The sequence below is a fragment of the Zonotrichia albicollis genome, chromosome 3 (genome assembly GCF_047830755.1).
Source record: "Zonotrichia albicollis isolate bZonAlb1 chromosome 3, bZonAlb1.hap1, whole genome shotgun sequence".
In the NCBI taxonomy this organism is placed as follows: domain Eukaryota; kingdom Metazoa; phylum Chordata; class Aves; order Passeriformes; family Passerellidae; genus Zonotrichia; species Zonotrichia albicollis.
Window position 1 is genome coordinate 44825718 of NC_133821.1, and position 26266 is coordinate 44851983.

Here is a 26266-nt window from a genome sequence, read left to right on the forward strand (position 1 = left end):
TGTGTTTCACATAAATTTTATTGTGTTTTGGAGGAAATTGCATACAATCAATCAGGTCACTCCAATAGTAGGTAATATGTTTCATGTGTGCAGTCTGGTATTTTTCTTGCCAGCTGTTCAGCATAATTCTTAGTAGGATTTTATGCTCTAAAGGGTAACCAAAACTATCAGCATCCAAGGGGACATCTCCTCCTGTTGGGGTTAATGACATTTTTTGGAAAATTCCTAACTATCCTGAAATTAGGAAGAGGCATTCTGTCTGATTGTAAAAATTCAATAATAGCCCTGCATCATTTCCTAATAAGAGTATCTGAAAATATTCTCCATAGACAAAATGTACTGCCAGTGTCAGAGAACATTTTCTTCAACACAGAGCTTTTTATTTGTTGTGATTTTTGTCATACATCACCATTTCAAATCTTTTTATGAACAACAACCGAGTGGAAAAAAATTTATTCTGAAAAAAAGATCTGGATTTGCAAGAGAAAAGAAATGCTAATGGAGCTGCAATTGCTATAACAAAGTACATTTAAAAAACAAACCCTGATGGCTGAAGATTAATCATCTGACAGTGAGGGAAGTAATGCCTAAGGAAGGAACACATGTGAATGCCAGCTTCCATCTCTGTGCACCTCACCTCTGTGCCATGGCACACTGCTCCCAGCCTTGTGCCAGCACAAGCTCCCTCCTGTTACATTGTGTTTCTGGGAGTTTAGATGCCTTTTAGATGAAGAATAATGGGCTGAGTAATTTTTTGGGGCAAATGAGACCCCCCTGTGTGGTTTAAAGTGTGGCAACACCCAGAGCATTGCCGGCAGAGCGAGGGCATGAGCGCTGCAGCGTAGGGGCAGCAGGGGCAGTTGCAGAAGTGCTGTAAATTGGGTTCTCCAAAGTAATGGGCTTACTTTTTACTTTTCCACAACAATATTTAGCCAGTGTCTTTTCTCTGATGTCAATGCGGGTACATACTTGTTCCCACAGATAGAGCTGCACAGAGAAGCAAATATGTTGGTTGGGGAGTCCTTTTGCCCACAGCTATCTGCAATTTCCCCTCAAATTAAAACAAGAACTTCCATTCCAAATTACCTTCTTGTCTGTTACAATCCTGGGATATCATCTATACAATTAGTTATAGTCAGACCTAGCATTAAAACTAGGAATTGTAAAAAAAAATCCTATAAAAACAAAACAGAGTGTCCATATTTTCATTAAAAAACAAAAGGAATCAAGGCTTTCCTTGATTTTGGATAGTCCGTAAATGTCTTGAGGTAGTACCTGAAAGAAAATAAGCAACACAGTGAACCTGCATGCATGGAGGGAAACTGCAAAGTTTCAATACAGATCAGCTGAGCAACCTTAAAACTGCTCCAAGCTGCCTTTCCTTGTTACCTTAGTGTGTTACTCTGCAAAAAAGCAGCTCCAAAACTATTTACACCTGGTTGTTTAATTAACTGATAATACTGTTAAGGTTCTAACAGGACTAAAGTAGAAATTTTAGGAATTCAGAGCATATCTGTTCCAAAGGACTGCAGAGGTTGCAAGGAAAGGCTCACTTTAATGAGGCTCAGTGAAGAGAGGCTTTAGCAGGGTGGAAGCAGTGATGCAGCTCAGGTCACAATAAATGACTGTCAGGCCAGGGGCACCAGCTGCCCGCCTGCCTTACACAAATAAGCCAATATACCTCCTGTACATGGCTTTAGATTTCACTTTTATCCCAAATCCTGGCTCTGGTCCTCCCTTGCATTTTGCAAACTGCATTCCAAGGGGAAGTAGCAGCATATGGCAAGGAACAGTTTGATACCTGTGATGGTGATAAGCACGTGGACCAATACAGCAGAGAGTGAAAAAGGCAAAGGCGAAGGCTGGTAGGGACCAGGTTGCAATGGCAAAACCAAACCATTCCACAATTTCTCCAAAGTAGTTGGCTCCAGAAACGTAGGTGAACAGTCCTCCTGCAGCAACAGACAAAATATTTAATTTTTACGGTCATCTGCTGCACATGGAAGGTTCTTTCACATAAAGTCAGCAGCAGAATATGTACCCTTTCTTATTCAGCCCATAGCAGCAACCCAAATGCACTTCCCTGAAGCCAGTGGAGCCATGCCAAAGGGGGATCTTGTTTGAAGTTCATGTGTAAATACAAGAATCAGCGGGAATTCTGACTCAGATGTTTCCAGCACTTTCACAACCATTTATTTTCATTTGGAAAATAACTTAAGAAAGACCATTATTAGATTTAAAGTATAAGAATTAGTATTAGTCAATGCTTTTCATGTCCTAAAAATATTTTGCAACTTCACTGCCTGTGGGGAATGCAAAATCTGGATCTCAGTTTTATGCAACATTTACAAGAGACTGGTAAATATTGGAGGTGAGAAACTCTGGGAGAGACATATCACCATCCATAACAAGGCAGCAGAAGGAATCAATACCAAGCCCAAGAAATTCTTGGATTCCTATCCACATTGCTCTACAGAGCTAGACATTTCCTGGAAAGGCAATTCAGCAATTGCATCCTTGGTGTTGTTATTTTTCCCTAAAGTTTACACTTTGAATCCACCTTTTGCATGGTAAGCAATCAACTACTACTTCTTTCTGGGCATGTAGAAGACTATTTCCTTCTTTGCAGCTGCCTTTTGCAAAGTTAAAATCCTCTTCCTGTGTCCACTTCTCAGAATTACCAGCCAATTTCCTAAATCTCTCCACTAAGTCTGCATTTTCCAGATACTCTTGCTGCTTTCCTTGGACTGCCTGCAGCCAGCTCACACCAGTCCCTGCAGCCTGGGGGGCACCTGAACCAAGTACCTGTGCGAGACCAACTTCTCTGCCATTACTGTCACTCTCCTGTGAATGCAGCCAGAAAACATTGTTTATTCTGCTGCCCTACTTCCCTCAAGGAAGGGGGGATAAGAATGTACCTTGAGGAATCTTGTACGTGACTTCCCCGGGTTTCCTCAGCTGGCGCAGCAGGAGATCACTGTGAATGTTGATTCCCATTCCCAGCAGAAATAAGAGGAGGCCTAAGAAACCAACAAGAAATGAATTACAAAGACAGCTCTGTCCAGATACCCCTGCTCAAGCTCATGTGTGAGGTTTGTCTTTGCAGCAGACAGATAGGGGTCATAATGTGAGGTGGGTGGATTGTTTTTCAAGTCAAAAGGTGCATTGCTGCCAAGAAGGTCACTGAACAGGAGAAGCACAGGTGACTGGTGACACCAGAGCACTTTCCGCTGAACTTCCAGGTGACCATAGTTCCCATTTATTGAATACTGATGGGGGGACACAAAGTACCCATGGCCACCACAGCTGATGACAGCCAGCCACAGCTGTGCACAAAGTAAGCACTGAGCTGGAGACAAGTACCAATATCCTCCTTTTACTGCTGAGGAAAGGGGAGCACAGAGACACAGAGTTATGCAGCACATCACTGGAGCTGGGAAAGGAACCTACATCTCAGCGCCTCCCAGTCCACTGGCAGTGAGGCTGCCTGGACAGAGCTTTGGGCAAGGATGGAAAGCAGGTACTTGCTGAGGGATGCTGACATTATCTGGCCAGAGTGATCCATTGACCAGATTCCATTTAACTGAAAAACCAGAGGCATTTGATTGAGAAAGTCTGCAGATGATAAGCCCTTCATTTTGTGACATGTTGGACACTGAGAAAACCAGCTCTGACAATGATGGGAAAGCAAGAAAAGAAGTAGTGCATGCACTACAATGTATAGATAAAAGACTAAATGCTGATAAAACCTCAGCACTTTCAGTAGCAGCAGAAAGTTGGTAAGAGCTGTAGAGGAAGAATACACTGTTTGTTTTTTCCTTAATATTTCAAGTACTGCTAATGCTGATTTTTCTTTTTTTTTTACCATTAAATATATATATATTACTTATCACGAAAATGAAGTTATATGGTGTTTTCTTTGTTGGATATGTGAGGTCTTACAAAACTATTTCCAGAATTTTTAGTATGTGATGCTGTCTGAAAGGACCAGACTTACATCCATGGTCTGAAACAGGGCATAGAAAGTACCTTGGTTAGTTTGTACTTATTGTATCTGAAATGTTTCCTCAGACATCCATGTTAATCCTCATGTCTATGTTTACATTTAAAACCACTCTCTGTGCAGTACCAAATCTGTAATGCCATCTAACTGCTCTTGTTCAGTTATTCTCTGGGGGATTTGTCAGGGTGAAATTCAGCTAGGCTATTAAGTTACAGAATAGAAAGGAATCGTATTAGCATACAAGCAGACTGTGCGTGATCTCTAATCTTCCCTTGTGCCTTACATGAGAAAAAAGAGCTCTTTGTCTCCAGAGACTCATTCATGCTGGGGTTTTGCCCTGCTTTTCTCTCTCACTCAGACTAGCTGCATGGAGTGCAAAGCTCCCTGGCAGGGAACAGAAAGCCCCAGCTTGCGCTCGCACACAGCCCCTGCTGGGTGCACGCTTCTGGCTGAGCAAGGGCACAGCCCCCTGCACCTGGGGCCTGAGATTGCATCTCCATGGCCCGCAGCAGCAGGAGGCTCTGGAGTGCTGTCAGAAAAACAAGGCTCGTGATATGAGACTGACACACAACATGATACACCTTAAAAGGTGGCTGCCTAGCAGAAAAAAAAAGTTACTACACATTTGTTTTATCTGGGCCAGCAAGCAGGTCTTATGCTGATTTCCATCACTACAGGTTTGACTCACATGTTCACTGAAGATTAGGACATAATTCAAAATGCTTACAAATTGCTTGGAGATTAGATCTTGGGAATCCTGCAGCTGTAATTACCTGATGTAAATCGGATGTCGGTGCACCAATCGTTTGGGTATTCAGCGCAGTAAATCAGGTAGTACCCCTGGAGGAAGCCATTATAGATACAGAATAACATGCCAAAGAAAAGCAATTGCAGTGGGAAAGGTCTGCCTCTAGTGAAGAAAGGGTAAATAAATGTCCTAAGGTAGATAAGAAAAAAAAGTCAGCACATTGCTCACGATAACATTATATTTGCAATTTCTCTGCTGTAGGGAAAAAAACTTGAACAAAGCACAAAGTAGAAAATAGGTCAATAAAGACAAAAATTTTGAAAAGAACTGCAACAATATAAGATCAGTAATTTATTTGGAACGTGAAATCCTACAGATACACATTTTTTTTCTGGTCCTGCTGGACTGCACCCAAGGTGGAAGTTAGAAAGCTCATCCAGATTCACTGATGCTTTCAGAATGTCTCTGTATCTTTCTCTACGCTTGTTGGTGAAAATGAGGAATTCGTGCCCACAAACTGCATTTTCATTTCCAGACTTGATTTAATGCTCCAGTGGGCCAAGGGAAGATTGGTTGCTGCGGAGGGACACAGGGACATGATGTTCAGACATCACTGATGTTTGTGAAGGGCAGCACCCACTGCAATACTGATTCTCCAAACAACTATTACTATGCCACGAGCATCGAGCAGCATAGGGAGGAGCTTTGTTATGGAGAAGACCTTCCTGATCCCTGAGGGCTTTAACTCATGGTGGCAGATGGGCTTGAAGGCAGGGTTGAGACCTTCTGGCTCTCTCACCCCCTGCAGTATACAGCCCAAGATGTAATCTCCTGTCCCAGCCTCTCCCACGTCACTCAGAAAGAGATCCCCATGCACCTCTGACACACAACAGCTCTGTCCTGCTCTGCTTGGACACTTCTGTGTAGGGGCAGAGCACTTTTTCCCTGCCTCAGGAGCTGCTTTACCTCCAGTCCCTGCCTCCCCTCCATGCTTTCAAGCTTTTGTTTAAAATAAGAAGAGCTACATCCATAAGTTTAATATGCTAAACACCAAGATTTCCACGCAGCTACAGCACCTAGGGCTTTCTTAGACAACAGCTGTGCTCACAGTAGCATTAACATCTGTGTCAGCAAATAATTGGAGCTTGTATAGTTTTAATTTATATGTATGTTTGCTTCAGGTGGGAGTACCCCCCTTGACGCTTCAGGCAATCCATATCATCCCTGGGAGAGTGAAACAAAGAAGTTATATTAATTTTTAGTAAGTGTTTTCTTACCTGGCCACTTAAGTTCTGTAAGTGGAAAAATCTACACTCTAAATTTCTTTCTTTTGCCCTCTTGGGCTTTGGATGGTGGTCATCATACCAGTATATAAGCAATGCTGATAAGTAATTCACATCCCATGTTGCAAGTGTCAACTAAAGCAAGCTGAGGCATAAAATCTCACAATATTATAAATCTAGATTAAATCATTCCATGTCTGGAAGTGAGTAAGCAGAGTACAAGCAGCAGCATGTTAATTCACTGCTTTCCAAAGCAAGGCAAGACAGATTTCCAGCAATTAAGGCAGCTGTGATGCAGAAGTGCTAAGTACTTTTAAAGAAAGAGAAACGTAAGTGGTATGGAAAATGTTCTTCAGATAATGATATCACATTTGTCATATTTATTACAGAATGGGAAGGAATGCTCTTTAGAGTAATGTTACCAATAATTACTGATCATGCCCTTTGGGAATGTGATGCTGGAGTAATGAGTAAGCAAAGCCAGCTTTAGCATTCTGATCTGCTGCTGAAGTCATATTGACAAGACAAATTTGACCTGAATAGTTATGAGAAAAAGCGTGAAAAATTCAAATGCAGGCTTGAAGACAGAAAATTGTATCGGAGAGGGAATGATGCAAACCACACAAAATTATTTAGGATGTGAATTTATACAGCAGATTCAAGCAGGACTGGCAGTGCTTTATCCTTTGCCAAAACCAGTCAGGTTTAAGAGTCTCTGAGTTTTTACAGCTGAATGCAAACAGAAGGTTTTCAGCTCCCAGACAAACTGATTGTTTCTGTGCTGCTTCCTGGTGCTGCTGTTGCTGTAGAGGTCATAGGACCTTGAAAGGTGACTTATCCTGCAACAGGAGGCCACAAACCTCTGTGCCATGGAGTGCACACAGGACAGAAAGAATCTACATGCAAAGTAAAAGTACAATGGCAGGGGAGCCAGGAGGCACCAGCTTTGTTTAGTTGTTGAGGCAGTAAAATCCTGGCATCACTGTAATCCTGCCTTGTAGCAGTTTGGACAATCCAAGTCAGGATTTCATCCAAGAATCTTTGTTGTGGAACAAATTCTCCAAGGAAATCTCTGTGGGTCTGTTAAACCAGAGGCCAGATTCAATTCTCTGTAGGAGATTGTACTACATGGCTAGTTGAGGGTGCACAAACTATTCCTGATGAGATTTGAAAAACCAACAGAGATAAAGCAGGGGCATTTAATAGTTTTAAATATTTCATGGAAGAGTCTGCAGCTCTATATAGCTGGAACTATTTTGCAGTATGAAAATCAAAGGGGGCCTGAAGACCACCATTTTAGACGAACAGAACAAATCTGGCCTTTTGGTTTTAGTCCAATGACAAATTTGACCTTTTACTTTCGGTGCAGTATTGATGACTAATTCATTACTCCTTTATTATCTTTACCAGCCAAAGGCACTGCATCTGACTAAACCATTGCCAACAGCTTCTTTTCAAATGAATGAATAATACATTATTCATTTTCTTCCCCATAATTTATTTTCCAAAAAAAAAATAGGTTTTGAAGAGAAAATCATTTGACATTGCATCAAATTTAATCTTAGAGGTATTAGTCCAGCTTCTTGAAAATTCTGGAGACTCTCACCTAAACCCAGGGAAAGTACAGGTTTGCTGTTATTTCCACAGAAGGTGGAAATCTTTTCACAAATGTTACCATAAGAGTAGATTGTCAGTCCTCCAACAGATCGTCAGTCAGAGATGTTTATGCTCCTGCTGTGTCTTCTCCTCTCCAGGCCCTAGTTGCAGTGTTTCAGACAGTAACAGCTCATTTATGCATCCGGAAGCTCGAGGTGTTTCACACCTGGGGCAGCTGGGCCCGGAAGGGTGCCCAGAATGGAGGGCACCTGGTTCCCTTCCCTACAGGCCTTGTAGGCCACCAGCCTCCTGCTGAGCCTGCCCATCCAAGCTTCTGTCACCAGGCCTCCTTCTGGGTCTCACCAGGACAAACAAAGGGCTGGGAAGCAGGAGGATGGCAAGGTGGGCAGGGCTGATGTGATGCCTTTCTCCTTGAAAGCAGGTGCTGGCCATAACCCAGCCTTGTCCTACTCATCCTGGGGCACTGTCTGAATGCCTTGGCCCATCCCCTGTGACCCTGGCCAGCTTCCAGGAGAGACTTATGGGCTTCTGCTGACCAGGAATGCTTTGAGTCCTTGCAGGGACATTTTGGTTCTCCTTGGACCGTGGGTGCCAGAGCCTGCCCTGACTGCCTGGTGAGGATGAACCAAGGTGCCAAAAACGGTGCCTGAGAGCCACTGCCCGTGGCCTGGGCTCCACGTACCCTGGCTCCTTGCTTGTCTTACCCAGCGGTACAAAGGGTGGCGGGCAGCCAGGCCCTCCCATGAGAGTGATGCCCTCAGGGATCTCCCAGCTCATGTGTGCACTGAGCTGAGCCTGGAAAACACAGACAGGCGGGGTTGTGCAGCTGCTGCAGGGCTCATGCAGTAGGTGAGTTAATGATGGGTCCTGCTCCATCGAGGGCCCGTGTCAGAGCCCCTTTTCTCACTCCCTGAAAACTCCTTGCTGAGGTCTGCAGCTCTCACCACCTTACTGATATCCTCTCAAACAAAGACCTCTCTAAGTAGAGGACCGCTCTCTAGACTCTACTGCACCTCCTTCCTTATGGGGCTGATTTCATTTTCTTATTTGTACAAATACCTGTGTCTCAGGTGATAAGAAAAACCTTGTGATTTGTGTTACACTAACTACAGACCAGTCAGACATGAAAGGATTGGCCTGCCATCAAACCATGGAATTACTTTCAATCTTTCTTGCGCACAGATTGACAAGATTGGTGTCCAGACCTGGGGATATTACTCAGACCCATTCTCTTTGCACCAACAATTGATACCATAGGTTGTCATTGGAATCACAGTACTAGGGAGCTGCTGGCACCCTTGGCATACCTGACCACTTGGACAAAGGATCAAGTTGTTCACAAACAGGATGGACTTCTGTTTGGGGTGGCTGTGGTGCCTTACACAAAGCTTCTAATTATTCTGGAGAGTTATGGATGCCAAATTAGATGTCCCAAAGACATCTGCTGCTGATTAGTCTGCACATACTTTCTGAGGCCCATTCTGTAGTTTATTTGTAGGTTAAATGCACTCTGAGGTAATTTTAAACTTTTACTGGTTTTGAGTTGTGTTACAATAATTCTCATTGGATATTTATAGGAGAAAACTGTCAAGTCCACACCAGGACACAATCTGGCACCTAATTTTCCTGTGGCAAATTAAAAATTTTCAATTATCCCAGACTGGGTTAAAACAAATGTGATGGGCAAATTTTCAGTTTCAAGCAGCAGGCTAATTTGCTATCAGTTTGAAGGAAAAGTAAAAGAAAATACTCAAAAATACTTCCAAAAGTGAAATTAGGCATTTTAACCCTTCTTCATCATGCTATCTACAGGTAGCTGTAATCAGTTCCTGGACTGTGGCCCAGTTTGTAAGCTCATCTTAACACAGCTTAAATAATTGAATAGAGTCAGCAAGAGGAGCAAGAGAACAATCTTTTTATTTTAATCATGCAGATTTATCTATCTAGTGATGACAAAAACTAAGTTGGAATGAACTCTCTTTTCAAAGTCAGGAATGTTTTTCCACATGCAAAATACCCTACTCCATGTTCCTCCAAAAATCTTTGGACAAATTTTTATGGCTCTAATTTAAGGAATAAGAAAGATAGATATATGATTTAAAATCTTTTGATTCAGCTGTATAAAACAATACTAAACCTGCCATATCTGGTTAATTTCTGAGGAGTCTATCTAAAAAAATTGGGTCAATCTACTGTCCTTGGGATGTTTGTGGTTAACTTCCAAGATAAACCCAACCTGAAGCCTGTTATTGTAGGGACAGTCCTTCTTTGTGGTCTCTTAGTGTCAGGTCCAGGGCTGATGAAGACTTGTGGCAGGAGCACTCATCTTTCTTGGGCAAGAGATAGAGGCACACGTCTGATCAAGGTATGGGAGGAGGACTGAGGAAATCTTGAGACACATGGCATCTTAACTGGGTTTCAAGGAGTTCTTGAGAAGCAAGGCAGTGGGAAAAAGAAAGTGTGGGCGGCATTGATTTAATGCAAAGACATCAGAAATGGAGTAGGATCAGTGGGAAAATGCGAAGAGACTTGTGACTGCCATACTGAACCATGGGGACTGCTGAACTTGTATTGAAGATTAATAAGAATAAACTTATTTCAGATGAGAAATAACACACAATACTAGGAAATAATTTATTTGGGAGAACTGAATAGCTGTGACCAACAGTTGTCCTGATACTGAAGGGAAGTTAGTTTGAATGCAATGAGATTTCTATTAAATGTAATATAGAAAAAAACACTGAAGCAAAGAGCTTGGTAGGACTGAGAGAGGGAGGATTATCAGAAATGACAGACAAAGGCAAATTCTTTAACAAAAAGAACACAAAGATTTGGAATTAATAGTTATTCTTATATTTCAGGGGATAAATTATATTCCAGTGAAGAGAGGCAGAAGGTAGCAGCTGCTGAGGACAACTGCCCACCATTTACTGCATTTTGTTTTGAATGCTCTGACTCTGGCTTCTGCCAAGACAGAGTGCTGACTGTGAGGGGCCTCTGCTCTAATCCAGCGTGATGCCTTCAGGGTTTCATAATGTCTCATGACTCATCTAACATTTTTTACAAACTGAACATCTCAAAGATGATAAACTCCTTAGAATAGATTAGCAGTTGCTTAACACCAGCATTTATGAGTAAAGCTCCAGTGTGGTTCTTGCTGTGCCAGGAAGGCTGACACCATGGATGACAGCACTTGCAGAACAGTCAAAGGAATCAGCAACTGCACTTGACTTGTGGCCACAGAGCTAAAAACAGATTTCAGGTTGAAACCTTGGAGACAGGTCAGAAAAGCACAGTTCCTTACAACTGCCTTTGAATGAAGGGGGGGTTATAGGAAAAAAATATTTTCCAAAGCATGTGTATCTCATGGGAAAGGCTAAAAAATGGTGCTTCTGTATCACTATCAATCATTGAAGAAAAAAAACCCATGATACATTTAACCTTGGATAAATTTAAGGAATCTGAGCTATGTTATACTCAGTTCCATGATTATAAATGCCTGAACTAGTCATTGTGACCAGCTAGAACTAGTTAGTAATGCCTCATTGATTGATATAAATTGCTAGCATGCCGTGCATTTAGCAAAGTAAGAAGGATAAATACAGTTTATGGATAAAGCTTAGTCCTCTTCACATTGCGTACAGGTATTATTCGATGTGCTATATTTAATAAAATATAAGTGGTTGGAAAACAAATTTGGAAAAAGGAAAGGAATAAGACCTTAAAATGGGTATAAAATGGGTATTTGGTTTTAATTAGTAGAAAATAATTGTGTAGGATTGGCTCCAAGGCAAAAATTTTTCCCCTTCCAAATTCACTGCAACAGTGGCCAGGTTTCAAAAGTGTTTTGCAATTTTGTTTATAAATTACTTCATTACTCCTCTTGGTTTTCTTCTATTATTTTTGAAAATGTCACTAGAAAATCTGGTATCTCCCAGTGACTTTCAGAATCCAGACAGAACCAACAAAGGAGAATTCTTCTGGTAAAAAGGCATTAAAAATTGAAAAGCATCATACTGGTCTTGCAGATACAGGACCAAAACACTGTACTTTAATTATTATACATTTTCTAAAGGGACACCAAGAACAGAACTGCTGGGATTGGTGCACTATCAAGCTGCCTCAGTAAGTCACAATCCATCAGCACATTACACTCAGTATACATTTATTCCAGCATATTTGTTTCTTAAATGTTTCTATTTTAGTATAAACCAAATAGGTTTGAAATATTCTTAAATTAAAATATTATTTTATTTTCATTTGCTATCACCCAGTCACATTTTTATTTGTGTTATGGAAAGGAGATCAGATTGAGGGCTGAACTAAACAAAGGGAAGAATTGATTGACTGCCCTTAAGCAAAGACAACTGAAACAAGAGTCAGATGAACCAGATATAGTATCTTTCTCACCATCCCTTGTCAAATTTGGCATATTCATCAGAAAGATGGAGATTTTTTAAAAAGTACTTTTGTCTTTCATAGCCAAAAAGGTGATGTGGAGCTAATAGAGCAAAGGGAATATGTACAGATCCCTGTACAGATCCCTGCTGAAATCACTATTATCCCCTGAAAACTCACAGTTTGTCCTCAGACACTACGCAGGCAGGTCAGGGGAGTGCAGAATGTGCAGCCTGATCAGCCTCCTGTCTGAGCAGCAATACCTGTCACAGCCTCTTTGGCTCACAGTCCTGTGGGTCTGTAACAGCAGGGCACAGGACTCTTTTCCATATGCAACCCTATTTTCATGAGGTAGGTTTGTTGAGTGAAGGAATTGACATAAATTGGACATATCATAAGAGAGGGATGGTAGGAGCAGACTATGTCCTATGTCTTGACCTTAGATTTTTTACTGTCTCACATGTCAACCTTTTAAGTCACTTGGTTTAAAGGATGTTAAGTGGCTGCAAAACTGAAAAATTATATCAAGGAATAGTTCACAATTGTTTGCTATCAAACTAAAAAGATCTTTTGAGGGAGATTCTGCAAAAGACTCTTCTGCCACTGCTCAGGAGTTTTTTCATTAATATAATGCCTCTGGGGAAAAAAATATTTGCAATGTTTGTGGCTGATGTGGCTTTGAGAGATGCTGAGCACACCAAGAATGAAAACCAGAGTTTAGAATAGTCTTGAAAATCTTGTTTGATAGTTTTAAAACAGTTGATTTAATTCAATAAAGACAATGGGAAAATACTACACTTAATTAAGACCAAATGTAAAAGACAGGCTGAAAAAAGGGCTGGGTAGGAGAGGGAATGGTGGTAGGTGGCAAACTGAGCATGAGCCAATGATGTCAGGCTTTTGTGAAAAAGGCAAATGTTAAAATGTGTTGTTGGAGACACCTGAGGTAATCTTTCCCCTTTGCATGGAGCTAGTAGGAGCTTAATGATGCTCTGTCCAGCTCTCTATAAAACACAAAGTGGAAGCAACCCAAGAAAATCAGCTGTGGTCTAGGAAATGTGATGTGAGGAAAGACGACTCAAGGCTCTTTAAAATAACTAAGAGAAAACCAGTGGAAGACATCATAACAGTCTGCAACTGCACAAAAAGTTCCTGCAAAGAAAGGAGTCAAGCATTCTCTTGTCTACTGGGAACACAGTAAGAAGCAACAGGCCTGAACAGGTGTATAGAAAATGCAGCTTAGATATATTAGGGAAAGACAGTGAGGCATTGGAATATTCTAGGAATCTCAATAAGCAGCAATTGTTAAGGACAGGCTAGACAAATGTCCATCAGGAAAGAGAAGAAAATTTGAGGACTGTATATGGCCAGGAACTGCCTGGGAATGGGAACATAGTGTATTTTAGTCAGAGAGAGGCTCTGATGGACTCAGCACCAGGCCAGCTATCACAGTGGAAACCCTAATTAAACTTGGTCCAGATTTGTGCTTTCATGGGGATTAGGGGACAGGACGACTCGTTTGGGGATTAAAGTTCAACTTGACTAGATGGATTGTGCTGATGACAAATGTGCAGATCTCACAGTGCTTCATGATTACCTCTACTATTTGATAGTATCTAAAGGGCAGCAGCACTTAGAGGTTATGAGAATATTTGTTGCTTTATCTAAGCAATAGTGTGCCAAAGCCTTAGCCAGCCAAAGGTATCTCCCTCTTCTTCAGAAATAATCACTTGATATTTATGAAAACAGATCACTTTGTTCCTATTGCTAAACTGTGGGAGTCTGCCAAAAGTGTGAAAGACATGCCAGAGTAACTTAATCAGACACTGTGCTGTGCACTTCAAAAAGTTCTCTGCTCCACTGGAGCAGAATTTTGAGAGTTCACAGAGGTTGAGATCATGAGCAGAACAGGAGGATGCATCTGCAGAAAAACTGGCACAAAATCCAAGGATGCACAGATCTGTGCTCTCACAACTGCACTTACCAGATCAAGTGTCATTATTTTCCATAAATTTCCTGAGAAATGGCCAAAGGAGGACAGACGATTGGTAATCTATTCTTATTCAACATTAAATCTTGGTCGGATTATATTCAGCCAGCATACTGACCCTCTATGATCTCATGGCACTCAAGGCAGTACATACATATAGAGAGGAACAAAATTTGAAGTGGCCAGGTCAGATCCTGAGTTTGGGCTTACATTAAAATAATCGAAGGACTTAGAAGCCTTTTTTTTTTTCCCTAAGGAAAAACTGCCATGGGCTGATTCTGAGTCACAATGGTCTCTGTTTTCTCCCAAAATGTGTCAAAAGATTTCCTGACATTTAGAGCTGGGTGAATCACTCAGCACAGTGTCTGCATCGTCTCTTGATACCTGGGCATTGCCCTCTCACATCATGACCTTTTCCTTCCCATTTCTTCTCACTCCTGCCCCACTACTGCCCTAGCTGTTGTTAACAACTCTCCTACTTGTCCCTCCTGTGCTCTTTCAGCTGACATTTCTGTCTCTTCCCACCTTGCAGTCCTGTAAACCTCACAGTGGATTTATTTCTCTGCATTCAAGACATGTTGTATTTTTCCTAATCCATGTTGCCAGAACTCCAGCTAGGAGACTACTTCTTCTCTGTTGATTATCCTAGCAGCCAGAAAAGCCTTGCTCTGTCCCTACAGTGCCAGCCTAGAGCATACTTGGCTGGATTGCAGGCTTGCATTTTAGCCTCAGCTGAACCAGAGGAACAGATTAAAAATGTTAGCTGATGACCTTTCTGTTTGAGCAGATACAAACGCACTTCTCAGACAGCTCCGCCAAGTTTAAATTGCTGTCCCTAGGAAGAGTCAGAGACATGTCTCACTTTAGTAACCTTAATCTGGGCCAAGTTTTAAAATGTGAATGCTTTAATGATTTTTTTTTTTTTAAGGTTCTAAAGAGAAGCAAGCAGGCAAAAAATCCCCTCAACACCGTAATGTAAGTACTTTTCTTCCATTCTGTCATTTCTCAACATTTCTTCCACTCCTGTTCTCAGGAGCAGCAGAAGTTTAACAGAGGTCCATGCATTGTCCTACCCCAGATGTGTGACAGGAGTCACTGGAAGGTTTGCTCAGGACCACACTGTCTGGAAGTATTTGCATATGCCTCTCCAGCAGGAGACCATGCCAATGTGACTATACTTCTTTGGGTAGCCCAGCTAACTTACTCAGAGCTCTCTGTAGCCTTCCTGCCCAGCCTGAATGCTGGCATGACTACCCAGATCAAGGAGCCTTGGCTTTGCAGGAAAGTCACCCAGCCCATCTTTACCAGGACATCAAAGAGCTGCAGGTCATCACCTGCCTCAGGACCTGCTTCAGCAAAGTCCTGCCTGGGAACTGATCTCTTCCTTAGCATCTCCCCTAAGCAAACCCTCTTCCTCCATCAGACAGCACATCTCTTTGAAGACAGCCTTGACAAGGTGACATTTTCCAGAGCCGTTTCTGGGAGGCAGCCTCCCAGCATGGCAGGTGTTGGATTAAGTTGGTGAACTCTAGCTAGCCCTGTTGTAAGGAAAATGGTATCTCATACCTGGCTAAAGCTGACTGTGGGTGTTGCTGCTCCATGTTTATAATGGGTAGTAAGGAAGGAGGAGGTCAAACCCTGCTTCCTTCAAACAGGACCCTTTTTCATAGCTGTTGAAGGTCACATTTGGATACCCCTTCCTAGGAATGGTGAAACTTTCTGCCCATTCTTAGGTATCAATACAGTAGTAACCGGTGCTTAAAAAGTTCACAGCTAGGTAGAATTTAGCTGGTTCTTAAAACAAATTTGGACCTGTAAAAAAATTTACTGTTTTTTCTTCTTATGAGTTCCTTTTTCCCATTTCTCTACATGGAACATTTTAACTAATATTTTAATTGGATTTTTTTTTTTGGTTTTTTTTGTTTTGTTTTGTTTTTGTTTTATAACAAAATAATCCCATTGCTATTGTTGTAACAAAGAGATGTTGCAAACATAATTAGAATGTCAGCCGAGTGCTCAGGTCTTACATTTAAGTGGGTGTAGATGTACATGAATTTAATTACTTGACCAAATTCAGTAAAGATCACCCTACTGATCAATTCACCTGCCCCATTTAAACCAACTTCTGGACAGAGAAGACCACTTGCAAGATTTAAGAATTGTCTCTTAAATTAAGTTTGAAAGTATTTCTTTATCATAACCATTCTTGACCAAATTTTGTAGGAAATACCAAGAATATAACTTACACCAAGGGAAATATGCAATGTCTGGGATGGACACTGATTTATAATCATACTACTAGGAGGGTATTTCACAATTTTATTTTTCTTAACGGAGCTCCATAAAACTGGCAAACTACCTAATTATACAGGCTCTTGAGTACACAAAGGGACTATTAAAGTGTGTCCTTTTGTCAAACAATTATTTATTGGCTGAGTATGAAAGTCCTATTTCCTCCTTAATGGCTGCCTCTACTATGATAAGAAATCAAAAATATCAGATTTGTGGATCTTGAAGGAGCAAGATCCATCGCAAATTTCCCACTGGGCATATGGAGTGGACCTTAAAACTTTTCTCTTGGTTTTTATTTTCCTGCTTAAAAGAGTAGCCCAAAAAAAGGAATACTATGGACATCATCATGATTAAAACAAATAATTTTCTTCTTTGGTAAAAACATTACTATTTTCAAGTAAAAACATTTACAGAAACTCCTGTATATATATATTTTTTTTTTCTTTTCTCAGTATAACCCTTTATAACTCTGCTTTTCTGATATCAACACCAGGAATGTGGTGATGCAAATCCAGATCTTTCCCAGATCCTTGCCAGTCTTACCAAAGCCCAGTGGGGTTTGGAGCTCAGAATGTTGTCGTCCTAAAGGATTTAAGCTCACAGGATAGCAAGTGCTTCAAGTTCCTGGGTGGGCTCAGACCTCACACAGGGGAGATCAGAGCCTCGGTGCCTCGGTGATGTCCTGGTGGCTGACTCTGCCCTGGAACTGCAGTTTGGACAGTTCACTGCAGAGCAGCTGGACTGACACCCACCAAGTCATTTTGTCATTAACAGCAACAGTGAGGTCCCAGCGCAGGCATGAATACTCCTTTAGTGCATTTAAAGCTGCCTGGTAATAACAAAACAGCACAAGTGAATTGGCATCAGATATAAAGATACTCCTGAGAGGCATGATGTCTTGAAAGGAAGTAAAAAAAGATAAAAGTCTTAAGTTATCTCTGCAGAAAATCTTCCAGACCAAGAGACAAAAGGAAAAATCACATGGGTACAATTTGGGCTGGGCAAAAATGAGAGGTTTCTGTAATGTTAGCCCACTTCCCATTGGGAAAGGAGTGTATAGATAGGATTATTTGTGCTAATTGTTAGGAAGGCAATCAGATAGTATTCTATTTTGAGAGCAGAATTAGGAAGCATTTCATAAAGACTGCGAAGAAGCAAACTCCAGACTAGCACTGGGTACATGAGCTTTTTACAATTCTGAGGCAAAGCATATGAAGAGATGCTTTTTCTGGCTATCAATACATGAATATGAGGAACCTGGATAAAAATAGCAATGAATCTACTATTTTCACAGAAGAGAAGAAATTATATATTAGCATTACTGTAATGCACTGGGATGCCTGGGGAGCAAGGAATACACAGAAGAGGCACGCAAATGGCCAGCCTCTGTTAGGGATATTGCTGACAGATCTAGAATTACTGCTAAGGCCAAACAGCAGGAGAGAGGATGCAAATGTGCTACTGTGTGGCTGGTGAAAGCCAAAAGGAATCTGGTCAGGATCTATTCCAAAGCATCAAGGGGAAGGAAAAGAGAACAGGATTTGTTACTGGTCAAATACCTGCAGATTTTGTGTTGGGAGATTAATTATAGAGATTATAAGAGGCCAACAAGAGAAATGTCTAGTTATTGACACTAAATAATGGTAACTTTCTAAGACCAAAGGATAAAATAAATATTTCTGTGGGGGGAAAATTTAATCTCTGGATTGGATCTATTGGACCTAGTGGTTGTTTTCTGGTCTGGTTATATTCACTACTAGCAAGGAGAGTACCACATAAATATATAAATATCCTTCAAGCTTAATCTAATTTCTGTTTATGCACTTCATGTTTCAGAAAACATAACTAAAACTCTGTATGAACTAATACAGAATACCTCTAAAAATTATAAGCAAGTTAACTTATAAAAAATTTACTCATTTGGAGCCTCCATCCTTCAGCATTTCTCTGGAGTCTTGAGCTACTTTTCTTACTGATCACAAGTAGGTATTCCTACTTGAAAAAAAGGCCAGTCCAGGTGTGTCCAGGTAAACACAGCACCTGCCTGACCAGCCAGGCAGCACAGGCAGGCACTGCATTCTGCAGAGCAGGGGAGAGCAAGAGCCTATTGGAATATCAATCCCAATATTACCAGTTAGATGGTGCCTGGGCCAGTCTGACCCTCGCTGCTGGGCCAAAGGCGGCACTGTGGTGTAAATCACCCCAGAGATACCTTGGCTGCTGGAGATTGCAGCAGGGCACTGAACAAGTCCAGGCTAGTCAGGAACTCCATTTACCTCAAGAGAGAGAGCTTCTGGCGATGGTGAAGAGAGAAAGGAGAGGAATCCGCTGGAGGGTTTAATGTCCAGATGTTTATTCCATGGTTACAGAGGTCTGAACCGGGGCAACTGCTCCAACAGAATACCGGCCATATGGTCTGATTAGCCTTTTAAGCTCAGGGACAGGGGAAGGGGAGGGGACAGGTGAGCTACCAACCAGGTGAAAGGGGCAGGGTCTCAAGGGACTAGGGACACCTATACGGGCCAATGTCCCCCAGGCCTGAGGAGCATCCTTTGAACTTGACCAACCGCATGACGCCTTACTGGTATGTTAGCCTGATTGACAGGGCACACTCAGCAAGGGGCGAGGGGGAAGGGAGAAGGGAATATTGGCACACCTGAGGAAGGGACCCGGAAGCTAAAAACACACCACAACAAGAGTCCTTTCCTTTCTCTCCCCAGCTTAGTTCCAGAGAGAGGGAAGCTGGCCAAAAGAAGTGTTAAAAACTTATATGAGGATGCAGTTTTCAAATGCTCCTTATTTCTTATTCTCTTGCCACGAATTTCTGCATTCCCTGATCTCTTTAGAAATATGTCAATTTGTAGAAAACCAGCTACAGGTGCACCAAATGGGTCACCTTCAATCAGAGGAGTCTGGGGATCCAGCTGCACCTCAAAGAGCAGCCTTACTTAATGTCTCTCAGATTCACTTCAGAAATGAAAACAGCAGTTTGGTTTGTTCATATATTAACTGAATAAAATAGAAAACAGAGATTTGACTTGGTTGAAAACAAAGTTGCAAGACAGAAAAATAAATAAGTAAATGTAATAGGTGGTCTTTGAAACTGAAATGCATCTTTAAATTGCTTGTGCCGCAGCAATAAAGGGCAGCACAGAAGGGGTACATGCAGCACCCTGTCTTTTACACCTCTGTCTTCAGGATTACCTTCACAAGTCAGTGGGACAGGGCCTTCCCTGCTGCTATTGTGCACAATGGCATCACCTCTGCTCCCTCACAACTCTGTCTTCCTCACTGGTTAGAGAAATGCAGCATGAAGATTTATATGGGATTGGACTGCAAAGGTTTCCTCTCATTGCCACATGTTATGTTTCCCACCTTTGGTTTTTGAAGCTGGACTGCAAAATGGAAAGGCAGCAAATGGGTTTCTCCTCACCACCTGAGGGCTTCTGCTGCATTCCCAGCACAGCCCCTCCAGCAGGAAAGGCTGTATTACAAACTACATTTCAAAGTAAAATACTTTGTAAGTCATTCAGCACAAGAAGTGTTCCTGTACGTACATCTTACACCACCCATCATTTTCAGCTCACGACCAGCTTTCCACAGAGATTGCATATATAGATGGCAGACTTGGCAGTCATTTCTTTTCTCACTTTCTTCTTCCTTTTCTCTACCTTCCTACCCCATCACTTTTGGAGGCCCCTGCAACCACAGAACCTACCCTGTGAAAGTGAAGGTGCTATGAGCTTACTGAAAACAGACGTGGAAACTCAGATTTTGATTTTTTTCAGACTCCGAATTATTCCAGTTTTAAGAATGTTATCTTTAGCACCAGAGAGCATTTGAATTCGATGAAATTCATGCCATGCTGTGCTGATAAAGTGCTCGTTGAGACACAAAGAGCCGGCTAGCTAAGGAGAGCAGCCAAAGAGGCCGGGGCTGGGATCCCTCCCTTCCTTCTCCTCCCCTCAGCAGCAGCAGCAGCAGCAGCAGGCTGCCTTCATCCCTTCCCGAAAGGCACAAAGAGAGAGGCTGCTGCCTAGTGGTGGCAGACAAAGGCAGAAAGCTGTTCTCTTTTTCTGCTGTCACTGTTCACCACGGGCCGCTGGACAAGACAGGATGGAGGGGAGGTCTCCTGGCTCCATCCCTCCCTCTGGAATCCTCCCAGACAGAAAGTCTCAGCTCTGGGCAGCGCTAGGAGAGGGCTCCCTGGCCAGCAGTCACCTCCCAGGTGACCATCTCCTTTCTCTGCCAGAACTGGCTCACAGGACTCCTGCAGGCAAGCAGAGATGTCCTCTAAATGAGGAACCATCAAAGTCCTTGTCAATGAGGCACCATCAGCGTTAACCCAGTTTCCAGAACAGTATTAGGGTGGTCCCTTCAACACTCCAGCACATTCCTCAAAAGCCTGACAATAAATACAAAATCACCACTGATTAAGATGGCCCATGGCACAAATTCTAGACAAGCAGTGAATATGAATGTAGGCAGGACAGCATTTCTAAGCAGTGTGCCCATATAAAAAGTTATTTAAAATGAAGGAAATACAGTGATATAAACAAAAACCAACTCCTAAGGAGACGGAGTGATAGATTGTAACCTTGGTTACAACCCAGGTCACACCAGCTCCAGAGTGTTCTAAGTAGCCTGGAAACATAGGATATCCCTCTATGACTCCAAACAGAGAAGTGCTCTCCTAATCCGTAAACATCGGAGTAGGATGGCGGAACAGGAAAGTAATGTTCTCTCTAGGCATGCTACTACAGCTCTGGCACTGCATCATTCATCACACACTGATGTCTTCATTTTGAAATGGATATAGAAAAAAAAGGAGAGGGGAAAAAAGCCACAGAAATTATCTGAGGACTGAGAGGGGGGAAAAAACTCTTGCATTGAGGGTCTGCTGTGGTTCAGTGATATTATAAATCTAGTTTACAATACCTCAGTTCAAATAAAAAAAAATTATTGTGGCTATTTGACAACATGTCCGAAAGCAGGACAAGTTAATTATGGTGGCTTAAGGCTGTTCCTAAATTTATGAAAAGGTAATTTTATCCTGACCAGCTTCATGCTGGATGAAGTATCATGTGTCTGCACTACTCTAACTCTGTGTCAGATCAGGTAATGTCTGTTCCCCTTTATCTGGCTTGCATCCACCACAAACCCATCAATTCAGCATAAATATGACATCATGTGTGGTAATTAATGCCCCAGAAACACGATCATGTGCTCCTATATTATCTGCATCAAACTGATGCTGACAGAGGGCTTGACAGCTCTGTAACAAGCAAATTAAAACATGATCCAGTACCATGTAAGTGATATCATGGTAAGGGAATACTGAAGGACACTAGGGAGTGCTTTAAATTAGCACAGGGTGGATAGAAGGAGCAAGGCCCACTGGCACAAAAATCAAGACTATTCAAATTTAAGCAAGACATTTTAAACATGTTTAAGTAAGGGTAAAAGAATTTAGAAGATAACACTACCAAAGAAAACACTGGACTTTAAAAAAAAAAATTAAAACACATTAACAAAATGATGGATTTTTCATTTTCAGGGGTCTTCCGGTCAAGACTTGAAGTTACTCTGAAATATGTGCTGCAGTCTAAAAGGAGCTACTGGGGCAACACAGCTGGCTAGAACACAAAGAAAGGCAGAATTGCTAAGCACAGCAGTCTTTTGGAAGTCTGTGTTTCTCCATTATGGACTGTAATGTCCTTCTGAGCATACCTCTGATGAAAACTTCCCTTCCTCATGTGTGTTTGCTATAGTAGATGAGACAAGATTAGGAATTATAAAAGCTCCCCTGTGGAGAGAAAGAAGTCACTAAATTATGCAAGAATATACAAAGAAAATGTGTCATACAAACACAGAGGAATGCTTAAGTACAGATACCAGATGATCAGTAGTAAAAGTAGGAGTGGATTAACAAAATACCTTTATGATTAAGAGTGGAACACCTTTATTCCTTGCAACATTTTAAAGTCAGAAAATGAAGTAGGCTACACCCATTAGGTAAATGCAATTTTATTATTGATAGATATAACACTCATAATCCTTGCAATCAAGTTTAATCGTGGAAGTATTTAAAACTGTTGTTAGATTCTTCCAAGTAAAGATTATAAAATGAAAACAAAACAAAACCCTAAAAGTCAAACTAGATCCTGACTGTTATGTCAAATTACTGAACCTCTTTTCAAACACTGTATGGCAGTGGAACTTTCTAATGCAGTGTCGCCAGTATATGGTGACTTGGTATATGATTTGTTCAGCATCATTTTATAGGTAAACAGCCATAATATGCAAGTGCACATAATATGTAAGTGCCCTTCTTTTCACCCCTTTTTCAGCTGTGCAATAAGACAGCTTGCCCACCAGCACTGTCACCAGGATGTGGTGGCTCTCAGCATGGAACAGGGAAGCCTAAATTCCCATGAGGTGCTCCCTAGAAAATCCAGGAGCTGCAGGTGGGCTTAGACTGGAGCTGATTCTGGATGGCAAAACCTGTGAATGCCCAGTGGTCAGGGATGTCTCCTCCATTGTTGTCATCTTCCTCCAAGGACTGAGTAAATCCCATTCTTTTAATTAAAGGCTGAATCCAGATTACAGTTATTGTGCCACTTTTTGCTAAAAATTTGACCCAATCTTTAGAGGGTCCAAGGACTAAAAAAGTCTAGGGAGCTAAAAAGTTTGGAAAAGAAGAAAGCTGCAGAAATTCTGTTTAACTGTAAAATATGCTACAGGCTAAAAAAATTCTCTGTAACAATAAATTATCCTATCTGCCAGAAATTGTAGATAACAATTATCTGTGCTGATAGTTAAAACTTTCATGTTATCAAGAAGGCTCTACTCATAAACACAACCCTGTGGCCACAGGTTATTCTACCAAGGATCCCTCCAAGAACCTGCCTGTCCTATAGTATTGGCAGGCAAAACCCAGAAAAACTTCTATTTTGTGATTTTGCTGCTCTTTTACATAACAGCAGAGTATTAATATTTAATACAACATTTCAAATATTAATTGATTCAGCAGAATACCAGTATGGATTGTGTGAGAAGGGGCTGCAGCCTGTGAGATTGATATTGGAGTAACACGCTGTATTAGCAAGAAAAGTTTTATACAGACTTGGTTGAAGTGAGGAAGTGAAGAAGGATATTCCAGAGAGAGATGAGAAGATCCCCGAGCTGTGTGGGAAAGAAAATGTATGAAAACACAGAGCTTTTGCCTCAGTCCAGCAGTAAATTTGGTAAAGAAGCCACAGAGCCAATAGATGTGTGCACACTGGTAGGGTTACACTTTTTTCATTGGTCTAGCAGTGTTCATTGATAGTTGTGTTTCTCAAACAATCAGAAATTCTTGATAGCAGAATGCATTAAACTAAATTCTGTATAACTACATATAATCAATACATCCAGCTTTCTGGACGCCAAATATGTTATGGGTGTGTCCTCAAGCTGACTCCTGCAGTAAAAACAACGGGAGTGATAACAAATACATGCCTAAAATAGTGTTAGCAACATAAGCCATTCTCTGTTTGAAATATCTCCAGAACAGCCTTGAGTTTCTATCCCTAAACTATCTGTAGAGATACTGCAACTGGATTTTCAATATATTGATTTTGGTTGAGGAGCAAATAATTATTTCTGATCAAATATTACAAGAATGTTTTCTATTTCTGAAGCAAACTGAAAAAACAGATATAGGAATAATGGTAGAAAATGGCAAATCAAGTCACGGTTTTGCCTCAGGAGTTACATTGCTCCTTACTACATAATGGCATAACATTTTCACGTGCATTTGCCACTTGTGAATAAAAGCCATTTTATTCCATAAATAAAATTCTGTTTTCTCACAACAGAACTCCACAGAAAATGGAAGTGAAGAAAATAGATTCTGGTGATATTCTCTGCAGAACTGGGTGACAGTTGTAGAACTATGTCTCTTCAAAGTCATCACCAACATTGGATAAAAACGCTACTATTTATTTAAACTCCTGATTAGCAAATACAGAATTAATTAGAGCTACAGCATTCGTTGACTCTGACAAGACCAAGTTTCTAAAAAGAAAATATACGAAAAGAAAAAAAATACCCAACACAATTTGGTAATTCGGTAGTGGAGAGGGAATGACGAATTGAGCATAATGAACCAACTTCGGTGCCGTGGCACCGCACGCCCGCAGCGCCTGTGCTCCCCTCGCAGCATCGGGCACAGCCGTGCGCTCCCGGTGCTCCATGGGCAGAGCCGTGCGCTCCCGGTGCTCCATGGACAGAGAGAGCCGTGCGCTCCCGGTGCTCCATGGGCAGAGAGAACCGTGCACTCCCGGTGCTCCACGGGCACAGCCGTGCGCTCCCAGTGCTCCATGGGCAGAGCCGTGCGCTCCCGGCGCTCCGTGGCTTTGCTCTCGGCCACCCTCACGCGTATTCCCACGGCTGCGTTCGGCGGCCGCCGCTGCTCCCAGCGCCGCACACGCGGCGCTTCTCCTGCCCGCAACAAGCGCTTCCTATGTACCTTTACATAATGTCTGGATGAGTTTTATCCTAACCTTTCCTTCAACTTAGCGAAACCTTCTTTTATTTCTTTTTTCTTTCCTTCTTTTTTTCTTTTCCTCTCCCTAGGAGAACAACTCAAAGCATCCATCCTCTCCCTTGTTCAAGCGCCCGAGCACCCCCGGGTGCTCCTTCTCCCGGGGCAGAGATGCCCACCCGGCCGGTCCCCACTCTCGGAGCGGAGCCCGGGGCGCGGATGGCCAGCCGGACTCGGGCGGGAGCGATGCTGCAGCCAGGACCTGCCCCGGCCGCGCCGCCCGCCCGGCTCCGGCTGCTCCCGCAGCTTCCCTCGGCTGGGTTTCCCGAGGCGCGGCGGCCGGGAGCCGTGCCCGGCGGCGGTACCTGTAGAAGTAGTGCCAGCAGAAGAGGCAGCAGAGGAGGCGGCAGCCGAGCGGCTCGAGGCGGGGCGGGCTGCGCAGCGCCAGCAGCATCGCGGGCACCAGGAAGGAGGGCAGCTCCTGCAGGAACCAGGCGCAGCGCGCCGGCAGCCGGCCCCGCGGCCGGCACAGCCGCTCCTCGTGCTTCCCGTAGCGGGACGGCACCCGCAGGTGCAGCGAGAGCTGCAGCAGCGCCAGGGCGCCCAGCAGCGAGCTCAGCGCCAGCACCAGCCCAGGGAAGCACTGCATGCTCTGGGGCGGGCGGGGGCAAGCAGCCCTCGGCCAGCGCCAGCCCCGGCCTTATTAGAGCCGCGGCCGTCACCCCGCCCCGCCGCGCTGCCTCCCAGCGCCCGGGCTCGTCACAGGGCGCAGCCCCCCGGGCCGGAGCGGGCGAGGCGCCCCGACCCGCCCGGAGGGGAGCTGACCCTCTCTGTCCCTCCCCTCCACACCTAGAGGGGAGCTGTCCCTCTCCATCCATCCCTCCCTCCCGCCCCATCTAGAGGGGAGCTGTCCCCCTCCATCCCCGCCATCCATCCCACCCGGAGAGGAGCTGTCCCCCTCCATCCCCGCCACCCATCCCACCCGGAGGGTAGCAGTCCCCCGTCCCTCCCCCTGTCTCTCGCCCCTTCCCTCCCTTCCCCCGCAGTGCCGGGATCCGCGCCCGCCCCTCCCGCCGCCGGTGCGATCCATGCCGGGAGCGAGGGCGGCTGGCGAAGGGAGGGAGGGAGGGAGGGCCGGGGGCGGCACGGCCGGCACGGAGCGGGGGTGACTCCCGCAGGAGGCGATCGCTGCAATCGCTGCCGGCGAGGCGGGAGCGAGCGGCGGAGTTCCCTTGCTGTGCCCCGGTGTGTCACCGCGCCCCGCGGCTGCCCGGCCATCTGTGCTGCCAGGCCGAGCCCCGCCTGGTGCCAGGCAGCGCCGCTCCGCTGAGCGCAGGTGGAGAGCAGAGGCAGACGGATGCCAAAGGTCGGATGAAAATGAGCAAATGTAGATGTTCGCGGTAGGACT

The 26266-nt window shown here is 43.4% G+C and overlaps 1 protein-coding gene across 1 annotated transcript; it reads right to left on the reverse strand.

Annotated features, from left to right (window-relative positions):
• SRD5A2 (steroid 5 alpha-reductase 2) lies at window positions 1-25724 on the reverse strand. The gene is made up of 5 exons (XM_074537284.1): window positions 25224-25724; window positions 4777-4940; window positions 2919-3020; window positions 1802-1952; window positions 1-1275 (listed from the first exon to the last, which is right to left on the reverse strand). The coding sequence occupies exons 1-5, from the start codon at window positions 25505-25507 to the stop codon at window positions 1209-1211; spliced, it is 768 nt and encodes a 255-aa protein (XP_074393385.1). The 5' UTR covers window positions 25508-25724; the 3' UTR covers window positions 1-1208.
• Between the last annotated feature and the right edge of the window lie 542 nt (window positions 25725-26266).